Source organism: Moschus berezovskii, chromosome 4 (assembly GCF_049115385.1).
Source record: "Moschus berezovskii isolate FMDL1 chromosome 4, NW_MosBer_1.0, whole genome shotgun sequence".
NCBI classification, from domain to species: Eukaryota; Metazoa; Chordata; class Mammalia; order Artiodactyla; family Moschidae; genus Moschus; species Moschus berezovskii.
The window spans coordinates 95,261,203-95,272,395 of NC_142463.1; the positions used below are offsets into that span (position 1 = coordinate 95,261,203).

Sequence of the window (11,193 nt, forward strand, 5' to 3'; positions counted from 1 at the left end):
AAGTAATAACACCTGACACTTGTACAACTTCTTATAATTTTACGGGGAATTTTTATTCATTTAATTCTCTTAATTCACTAAGGTAGAAAGGACATAGTCGATTTTTTTAGATGAGTAAGATGCAATGCATATTCATGACTTACCCAGATCAGATAGTAAATGGAAGAGAAGTTCAGTTACCCTGACCTGCAGCTGTCTGTTTTGCTTAAGTACTTCGATCTCATCTGAAGTTGGATACACGAGGATGGTCGTGCACAAGAGTCATGTCAGCAACACTGGACACATGACAGAGTCTAAAGAGGCTGCAGTCATCTCACCAAAGATATTCTCACTGACACACAGATTGATTAGGAGACTGAGACCTGCATAGAAAAGGGAGCTCAGTCTTGACAATCGGAGAGCAATGGCATTAAGATACTTAGCAGAACCCAGAGGCCTGCATTGCACAGAACTTCTTAGTTCTGCCACAGATTATGGAACCAGCCTTCTCCTTCCCATAGGGCCTAATGGATGATCTGTGCTAGAACCACCTCTAAAAATTATTTGCGGAGCTTCCCTGATGGCTTAGTGGTAAAGAATCTACCTGCGAATGCAGGAGACATGAGTTCAATCCCTGGTCTGGGAAGATCCCACATGCCACGGAACAGCTAAGCCCATGTGCCGCAGCTACTGAGCCTGTCCTCTAGAGCCTGCCAGCCACAACGACCGAGCCCATACTGCAACTACTGAAGCCTGCTTGCCTCGAGCCTGTGCTCCGCAACAAGAGAAGCCCCCACAATGAGGAACCCGCACACCTCAACGAAAGATAGCCCTGGAAGCAACGAAGACCCAGCACAGCCAAAAATAAATAAATAAAGCTATATTTTAAAAAATACAAATTATCTGCAACTGGAAAGAGATTAATCTCCAGAATATACAAACAGGTCATGCAGCTCATTAAAAAAAAAAAAAAAAGACAACCTAATCCAAAAATGGGCAGAAGACCTAAACAGACATTTCTCTAAAGAAGAGACACAACTGGCCAAGAGTCACACGAAAAGTTTCTCAACATTACTAATGATTAGAGAAATGCAAATCAAAGCTACAATGAGGTTTTCACCTCCCACTGGTCAGAATGGCCATCATCAAAAAAAAATCTACAAACAGTAAATGCTAGAGAGGGTGTGGCGAAAAGGGACCCCTCTCACGCTGTTGCAGGGAATGTAAATTGATACAGCCACTATGGGGAACAATATGAAGGTTCTTTCAAAAACTAAAAATAGAACTACCATATGACCCAGCAATCCCAGTCCTGGGCATATACTTGGAGAAAAACATAATTCCAAGAGACACATGCACCCCAGTGTTTGTTACAGCACTGTTTACAATAGCCAAGACCTGGAAGCAACCTAATGTCCATCAACAGAGGAATGGATGCAGAAGACAGTGGTGTATATATACAATAGAATATTACTCAGCCATGCAAAGGAATAAAATGTGCCATTTCTAGAGACATGGATGGACCTAGAAGAGCCTGGCTTACACAGTGAAGAACGTCAGAAGGAGAAAAACAAATATTGTTTATTAACACTTGTGTGTGGAATCTAGAAAAATGGTACAGATAAACCTATTTGCAAAGCAGAAATAAAGACGGAGGTAGAGAACAAATGTATGGACACCAAGCAGGGGAAACAGTGATGGGATGAGTTGGGAGATTGGGATTGACATAGATATATAGATATATATATATACATACATACATATATATATATACACGCTATGTATGAAATATATAGCTAATGAGAACCTACTGTGTGGCACAGGGAACTCCACTCAGTGCTTTGTAGTGACCTAAATGGGAAGAAAATCCTTAAGAAAGAGGGCTATATGAATATGTATAGCTGATTCACTTTGCTGTACAGCAAAAAATAACACAACCTTGTAAAACAACTGTACTCCAATAAAATTTTGTTTTAAAAGGTAAAAAGAAAATTATTGGGAAATTGCCTGTTCACCAGGGCTTTCCCCAGTGGCTTAGTGGTAAAGAATCTGTCTGCAGTGTAGGAGATACAGGAGACACGGTTTTGATCACTAGGTCAAGCAAATCCCCTGGAGGAGGGCATGGCAACCCACTCTAGTATTCTTGCCTTGAGAATTCCATGGACAGAGGAGCCTGGCAGGCCACAGTCCACGGGGTCGCACAGAGTAGAAAAGGACTGAAGCAACTGAACACACACACAGCCTGTTTACCAGCAGTGGAAAATCAATCATAGCAGTAACCCTTATTGCTGGCAGACAGGCCATTTCCAATAATTTTTAGGTAGTGATCCTGCCATTTGATATCCAGGAGGGCCTGGGAGAGAGCCCCTAGGTGGGTCGTGTATGGGGATGGTAGCCTCTTTATGGTGGGGACCTCCTCAAGCAGGAAGAGCAGAAAACACTGCAGGGAGAATGCTATAGAACAGCCCTGAACCGCCCGAGAAACAGCAGGGGCATCTGGTCAACCCAGTGGACAACTACCAGGGTGATGTAACTATTTCTGCTTCAGGACCCCAGGTTGCCTGCCAGTACCTGCCAGTTCATCACCCTAAACAAATGAACGGACTTTTACTCCTCACCGTGTGGAAAGCATCGCTTGTTCACCGTCCATTCAGTGACTGATTCATTCACTCACTCGTGCTACGGTTCCTGAGAGCCTGCCTTAGCAACAGGTATGAATGAATACTGATAAATGAATATTTCTATTCATGGATCCACAGAAAGAATTTTCACGTTCTGCAACACTCACTCACTTGCCTGAGGAAAATTCCAGTAAATGTTTACATTGGTTACAGTTTGGTGTGTTCAGTTGCTCCCACAGGACTCACACAGACACATCACAAGTGAGGAATCGGAATACAGACAGACTTCCTCCTTGGGAATTGGACCCAGGCCTCTCTGATTTGGAAGCCCATTTTAGAGCACACCACCTCTCAAGCATTTCAACCCGAGAGAGGTCAGTGATGTCGGATGTCGGAGTACTTTCTCTGCAGTATTTATAGAACACGATAGGAGCAGCACTTGTTTCAAGGCAAAAGTGGAAGCCAGCAGCAAAGAAGCAAGGAGGAATCAAATTCATTGCCCGTGTCCTCGTCTTGAGTCTCTGAGTTCGGCAGTACTAATAGGGTTTGGCCAGTGAGGCATGACTACAGTTGCTGAGTTTGCGGAAGCTGAAGGAAATAGCATACAAAATTGCAACTCCCTTTATAATCTGAGTTGATATCTCAGTAGAAAAAAATGGGGAAAAGGCACAGAAAAATAAGAAAAAATGTAAGTGTCAAATAACTTCACGAAAAATTCAACCCAGCTAGAAATCAAAGAATGTCCATTAAAACAATAAAAATATAAATAGGCAAAGTTAAAACTCTGAAAATTGTGCCAGTATCCAAAAATAGAGAAATTCTGTAATTTCTATATGTGGGCCTATATGGGAAAAGAATCTGAAAAAGAGTGGATATACTTTTATGTATAACTGATTCACTTTGCACAGGGCACCTGAAACGAACACAACATTGCAAATTAGCTATACTCCAATAATTTTTTTAAATTAAAGGGAAAAAGAGAAAAATTATTTAAAAAATATGTATGATCATATAGTGGAATCCTGTGCCAACATTAACATCCTGTCTGCCAAGAATTTAAAACTACTTAGTGACATAGGGGCACTCATGATATACTGAAATGAAAAAAGCAGGAAGTAAAACTGTAAAAATGGTATACATCTAATTTGAAAATGTGTTGTTTTTTTTTTTGAAAATGTGTTTTTATGCATAGAAAAAAAATGCTGGGAAGAACTCTATCAGAACACTAGCTATGTTTATTTCAGAGTGCTTTTCTTTGTCCACCTCATCTCACACTCCTGCATGAGAGTGTGTTATTTTGTGGGTGAGGTGCTCCACCAGGAGTCAGGCTTGCCAGCTGTGTAAATCACATCACTGCAAGGCCACATCTATGACATGAGCAGTTCAGAACAATCAAGATGGTTCTCAAAGTTCTTTTGAGCTCTAACACATCATTCATTCAACAAACATTTACAGAGCATCTATATAGAGCTACGTACACTGCACCAACCCTGGGGTCTTCCAGAGGTAGCTGCCAGTCAAATGCAAAGCAGAGTTTGAGTGTGGCCTCGTGGTGCCAAATTACTTGCCCTTTTTATGACTAAGCTTTTTAAAAAATGCATTATTTTTTACATTTGGCTGTGATGGATCTTAGTTGCAGTATGCAAACTCTCAGTTGAGACATGTAGGATATATTTCCCCCACCAGGGATCAAAACTGGGCCACCTGCATTGGGATTGTAGAGTCTTAGCTACTGGACTACCAGGGACGTCCCTCTCCCTAAGCTTTTAATGGCTTCATATTCTTCTCTTTCTTCTCATCTGCTTATCAAACCCTGTTTTCACATAGAACTCAACCTTGATCAGATGGAGGTGTAAGTGAATGGCAATATCTTAAAAGACTGTCTCTTGCAGAAGGGCTTGACTAAATAGGTATACAAATTTTACCTAAAGGAAAGAGGCCCTTGTGGCCAAATTTTAGGGAAAAGGCATCAAGTTGGAAAAGATTTTAGAGCTGTCAGAATCTTATCTCCTGGATTTCCCTTCCCCACCCTTGCTTTTTTGCCTAGTAAATTCTATTTATTTTCACCAACCAATTCTTCTTTGTCATGCCTTCCTCATGTCTCCCAGAGAGCAGGGCATTTCCTCTTTCCTCTGCACTCCCAGAGGAGCTTATATTGCCTACTATTATAGTGACTCCCTTGCACTGTTGCTTTTCATTAGTATTTCTTTGTAATTTCCACATTAGACTGTGAGCCGCCTGAGTGTTCCACGTCCCCTGTAACCATAGCGTGCACCCCCAGGCCAAACCTAGAGTAAGTGGCAGATGTAAGACTAAGTGATGGGCATTTCAAGGCCCCGAGTCAGGCAGTGACCTCCTCACCCTGTGGATGGGCCTATTTCTGGGTATTTCAATATCAATCCTTAAACAAACAGACCAAACACTGACCATAGTATCTTTGAGTTTTTATCAGAATGGATGGCCCTTTTTTAAAATTAATTTTTATTAGACTATAGGTGAACAGAGGAGCCTGGCAGGCTACATTCCATGGGGTCACAAAAGAATCAGACCCTGACTTAGCAACTTAACAACAGCAAGAATAGTTGCTTTACAATGTTGTGTTAGTTTCTTCCGTAGAGCAAAGTGGACCAGCTATACTGCTGCTGCTGCTGCCGCTAAGTCGCTTCAGTCGTGTCCGACTCTGTGTGACCCCATAGACGGCAGCCCACCAGGCTCCTCTGTCCCTGGGATTCTCCAGGCAAGAACACTGGAGTGGGTTGCCATTTCCTTCTCCAATGCATGTATCCATGCTAAGTCGCTTCAGTCGTGTCCGACTCTGTGCGACCCTATGGACAGCAGCCCACCAGGCTCCTCTGTCCATGGAATTCTCTAGGCAAGAATACTGGAGTGGGGTGCCATTTCCTTCTCCGGAACCAGCTACGTGCTTACATATATCCCCTCTGTTTTGGATGTTTTCCCCATTTAGGTCAGGGATGGCCCTTATGCGATGAGTTATGAACTTCTAATTCCTCGCCTTCTAACCTTTAGAAATTCTCCAGGTTTATCAACTTGGGGGTGGCAACATCATTGGAGAGGGAGATCAATTTAATAGATTGAGATCAAAATGTTTTTTAAATGAAACACAACAGAAGTATAGAAAAGAATAATAAGAAAGAAGACAAAAGAATTTTTGATCCAACTGCTCCCCAAATTATAATGTGTTGTCTTGTGAAACTGTTATATCATTTGTGACACTAGGTCACAGTGAGCTATGATAGAAAGCATGGGAAACCACCCTCCTAAACCGTTCAGAGGAAGGGAACGCCACCCTTCCTGTGCCGTCTGCCCTGGGCTGAGGTTTCACTGCCTTGTGGATGCACCCTGGGAACTGCCTCCTCCCCTCCTATTTTGCACATACACAGCCCTGAAAATGGCAGGATATTTTCCTTAGTGTTTGTTTAGAGTCCAGGGAATTAAGAAGACAAAACTGGGCTATTTTGACCAGGAAGAAAGTTCAGAGGTTCACACCCACCCTCTCTTAACAATCCTGGGATTCCTGGAACCAGTCTTGTCCTGGATTCTGAGGCACGGCCTGCACCTGACAGGTATCTCAGCAAAGGCCCCCTTCCCTCCCCAGCCCTCACGCAGGCAGCCCAGCCTCCTCCAGGGTTTGGATATTTGTATGAGCAGTGCCTCCTCTGGGACTCTGTGCTTCTTAACCCTGTTGCTGATACGGCTGGCATCATCAGGCCCAGGCCCACAGGCTGAGCACTCTATTTAAGGAAGACTCTTGAAACAATCCTGAAGAGGGTATCCACCAGCACCTTGGACATCACCTCATTTGATTCTTGCTGTAAGGTAGTATAGGGACTTCAACTGCCTTCACCTACACTAGTTGAATGGCCTTGGGCAACTTAGCCTCTCTGTGCCTCAGTTTCCCCATCTGAAGATGGGGATGGCAACTGTACCTACATCAGAGAAACACTATAAGGCTCAAACCAGCTACACATACAAAGTGTTTAGAACAATCCCTGCGCACAGTAAGCATTCAATAAATGTTGATTATTATTAATCATCCCATAAGCCTGTTGGACAATTATTATTTTTCTAGATTTATAGATGAGAAAATAGGATGCAGAGAAGTTAAGTAACCTGGCCTATGTCGTGTGTCCAGTAGAAGCAAAGCCAGGATATACATCCAGATCTCCAGACTCCAAGTTCTGTGATCTCTTTCCCTAAGGATTTAGAAGCCTGTGGGGCATCAAACCACCTCCTGTGCTGAACTTACACCTTGTCAGTCTCTGCTGGGCATTCCTGGATCAAAGATGGCTGGAAGGATGGTAAGTCCAGGGCAAAGTTCCTTCTCAGGATTTTGTTTGGGAACACAGAATTTGTCTTTGAGGGAGAATGTGTGTGTGTGTATGTATGCCAGGGAATCAGAAATTGGGGTCATTGCTTACACCGGCACTCTTTTTTGAGTTCTAGGCTAAGTTGACAGTGGTGAGCATATATGGCAGAGTCCTTGTGCCTTCAGTTAACTTTTCATAAAATTGTCACTATACTGAGTAGGGCAGTCTGCGATGGGGGTGGTAATGTGAGTGAGGATTTCCTGGGCTGAGCAGCAGCTGTGCTGTATGTCCTGGTTTTTTTCCAGCCTGCGATTTTCCTGTATATATAGTACAAAGACCTAATAACTGTCTCTGCTTTTTCCTTGCTTATAACTCATAGAGGGAACTGAACTTCCATGTTCAGGCCCCAGAATAGAGCCTGAGGAAAACGATAATGGGCATGGTGATATTTTTAAAATGCTTAGTTTTTCACCCACCAGAACTCTCTGTAATGACCATGCTGCCATATATAAATCCTCTGAAAATAGATATGTGTATGATGATCGAGAGACACAGGATTCTGCAATTCTTTTTAAATTATCAAAGATATTTTGCTGTGTTTGGGATGGTTTTCCTGGATTTTATTATGTGCTCAGTCGTGTCCTACTCTTTGTGACCCCATGGACTGTAGCCTACCCGGTTCCTCTGTCCATGGGGTTTCCCAGGCAAGAATACTGGAGTGGGTTGCTATTTCCTTCTCCAGGGGATCTTCCTGACTCAGGGATCAAACCCAAGTCTCCTGCACTGGCAGGCAGATTCTTTACCACTGCGCTGCCTGGGAAGCCTGGATTTTCTTATAGTCAACTTTTTTTTGAGAACTAAAATCCACATGGATTTTGTATGATAATTCGGTTCATCAAAGTATTTGATTATAATGTATGTAGTTATGTCTCAATAAAACAGAAAGAAAAAGAAAGAACAAACAGGCATGTGATTGAGCTGAACTTTCTGGTAGGGCTGGTCTCCAATAGTCCTTTTGGCAAATAGGTGCCTGGGCTGAGCCGAGCCTGGGGACTGATAAGGGATCTCTGTACTTACTAGAATTCTTGGCCCTCCCAGGTGCTCCTGAGTGTAACCGATCTGAAACTGTCCAGGAGGAGCTACGGGAGGAGTCCCTGGGTCACTCACATGGGATTAGAGAACCAGCCCCAGCGCCAGTTTCACAAAGAGGCCACGTAATGCAGATAGAATAAGAACTGACTTCAGCATCTTCCCTGAACTCACACCAAGAACTTTCTGAGAAAAAGAAATACTCCCATTAATGAACACGCTGCCAAGATCTTCCCACATCTCCAGTGTGTGATGTTGACTGATACCGAGTCCCAAGAGAGGAGCATTGCCTAGTGGCACTCCCCATCCGACCCACAAGCAGAGACAAGGTCAAATGACTTCTGCTGCCCCAAGACTGTAGGCAGACTTAAAGGAACAGAGAATAGGAAATTAGTACACCGAATGAAGCCTGCACATAACCCTGAATTTCATGTCATTCAGGCCTTTTAACAATAGCTTTAACATTCTCTGAGGAAAAGAGTGGCTGGAACCATTGCCCTTGAGAAATCAAGAGGGCCGTCAGCTGATAGACTTTACATCTTTACAGACTATAATGCATTGGGCAGATTTCCCTGGTGGCTCAGTGTCAAAAATCCTCCTGCCAATACAGAAGACATGGGTTTGATCCCTAGGTCAGGAAGATCCCCTGGAGAAGGGAATGGCAACCCACTCCAGTATTCTTGCCTGGAGAATCCCATGGACAGAGGAGGCTGGCAGACTACAGTCTGTGGGGTCGCAAACCAGTCAGACACAAGTTAGCAGCTAAACAACAACGACAAACAATGCAGTGTGCAGCACGTTCACTTGTCCTGTCTGAAGAGTCGAACACACCTCTGTTTTTCACACATCCCAGCTTTGCAAGATTTCCAGTTTTGTATGAGATTGAAAAGGGGCAAGACTTCAGGATATATTCTCAGCACCCTGGGGTCCCCACATCCCGATCACGGGCCAGTTCCCGCCTCCTTGGACAATGTGGTCCGAGGGCCCCCTCCCACTCACCTCCAGCACGATTTCTTTCAGTTGGAACTGTTTCTGCACGACTTTATCTGAAGATAGGGGCTCATGGTAGTAGAGGCAGAGCAAGTCATATTTCTTCAAAACCTGCTTGAAGTTCTTCTCAGTTAGACTGACCACGCGGTCCTTGCCATCATAGGTGGGGAAGTTCAGTCCCTCCTCTGCCCTGCAGGAGGACAGCAGGTAGACCCCCACCACAAACAGGTGGGCTCTCTTCATCGGAGCAAAATTTTTCTTTCCCAGAAACGCTGATGCTAGGAAAGTGAATGGAGCCTTAGAGGACTTGCTGGGAGTCATGGGGAGCAGAGAAGCTGATCTGGTCTCTCTCCTTGGCCCTCCCTGGGCCCGAGAACCCCGTCTTCACCTCTGCAGGCTGCTGACTGTAGCCGTGGGCTCAGACAAAGCTAGCAGAGGCTCACACCCATGCGTGCGTGGAACTGGAGCCAGACTGGGCCACCCAGCCCCAGATAGCTTGCATAGCTCTGCCCAGCCCGTGTCTCATCTGGAACTCCATTTTTAGGATGCAGTTGTTTCAGGCTAAAAATAAATCCTGCGATGAATAAAAAAGTTAGATATGGCCCTGTTGAGGGATTCGCTGATAGAGTTTGTCAGGCTGGTGGGGAGGGAGGCGGCAGGAGGGAGACAGGGGAACATGCGCACTGAAATACGGAGGCCAGGAAGGTCAGAGGAGAGAAATTCACTCGGCGGGGGACAGAAGGAGAAGGGGGAGACGTGGGATTGTGACGTGTGGACGTGGGGGGTCATGCAGACGCTACTGAGTCAGTCCATTATCCCAGGGAATGGTGTCAGCCTGTCCCTTCCTGGCAGACTGCTCATCTCCCCCGCCTCCCGCCCACCTATGCACCACTGACCTGGGGACCAGCCCGACCCCCAGGTAGACTTGATGTTCTGCACCTGCCTTCCCCTGGCTGGCTGCTGCGCCGTGTCCCCCATGGCTCTGCCAGTCACTGAGCAAGGGATCTAGGGTCACCCTTTCTCCGTGGAAAGAGCTCCAGAGACCCCAGCCCATCAGGGTCACAGTCGTTCTCCTTCTGCCCCTGTTCATGGCTTAATGTTGCTGACACCAGGAGATCCTGCCCCATTATAAAATTAAATATAGTAAAAGTTCAACTGTCTTCCTCAGAAACCTTCTTAGGCTTTTCGCTATCATCCCTGTCTTCTTTTTTAACATTAACCCCCAATGTATCATTATTTCCCCCTTTCCTCTTCTTTAGAGACAGACTGCTATAGAGAGTCCAGAAGCCAGATAGGTCTGAGTTCAAATCCACGCTCTGCTTCTTAATGGCTGAATGGACTTTGGAGGGTCACTTACCCTCTCTGATTCTCCATCCATCACCCCTGCTCCTTGTAAAGTGGGGATAATTACAACTATATTGTAAGGCTTGGAACATAGAGATGCAAAAACATGGTGCAAAGCAGTTACTCAAACACAGCAGCTGTTCTATTACTCCATTCTTCTTGGAGATGGTGGAACATGGGTTATTATAATAATTACTTGTCAGTTTCTAATAGTAATTGTGAGCCCTTTTCTGTCTGCCTTCTTCTTGAATCCATCAGGCATTTGGGGCAGATGTGATTAAAAGGTCATTGCACAGAGGAGACTACTGAGCTTCAGGGAGCCCAGCACCTCGTCAGAGCTCGTGTTACTGCCTGCCTGTTGGTAGAGGGGAGGCAGAGAGTTCATTTCTACCCTGGTTCCCAGTACTCTTGGGTGCTTTCACTATGATGGGGTAATTCCCCCATAGACACCTCTTTTCTTAAAAGACTCCATCTTTTCTTGTCAAACAACAGTCGACTCTTGTCTTTCCACTCTTCAGAGTGGTCTATGGCGCTCATGATTTAGGCTGAGTTTTTGTCTTCTTTTGGTTTGAGAATCAGCTTTTGAAATAGCAAGGACTCTGTTCCATACAAACTTTGCAGGGGACAGACGGTAAAAAGAAAGTCAGTGGCCTACATGACTGCAAGCAGTCCTCTCTACTGCAGCCAGAGGGCCTGATGCTGAGGGGCAGGCCAATGAGAGTTTCTTCAGAACACTTTCACATCCAGGAAACTAGGACCTTGGGGAACCCATCACTGAAACCCGTGATAGCATTCGGTTCTTTTTGATGGTCACTTTGCTAGGCTTTTAAAGATAGAATCAA

The 11,193-nt window shown here is 44.8% G+C and overlaps 1 protein-coding gene across 1 annotated transcript in view; it reads right to left on the reverse strand.

Moving 5' to 3' along the window:
• The window catches only part of CASQ2 (calsequestrin 2), a 74,052-nt gene extending 64,567 nt beyond the window's left edge, over window positions 1–9,485 (reverse strand). Inside the window, exon 1 of the mRNA XM_055402310.2 lies at window positions 9,017–9,485. Coding sequence (XP_055258285.1) covers window positions 9,017–9,328 — 312 coding nt within the window. The 5' untranslated portion in view covers window positions 9,329–9,485. The remainder of the gene's footprint in view (window positions 1–9,016) is intronic.
• Between the last annotated feature and the right edge of the window lie 1,708 nt (window positions 9,486–11,193).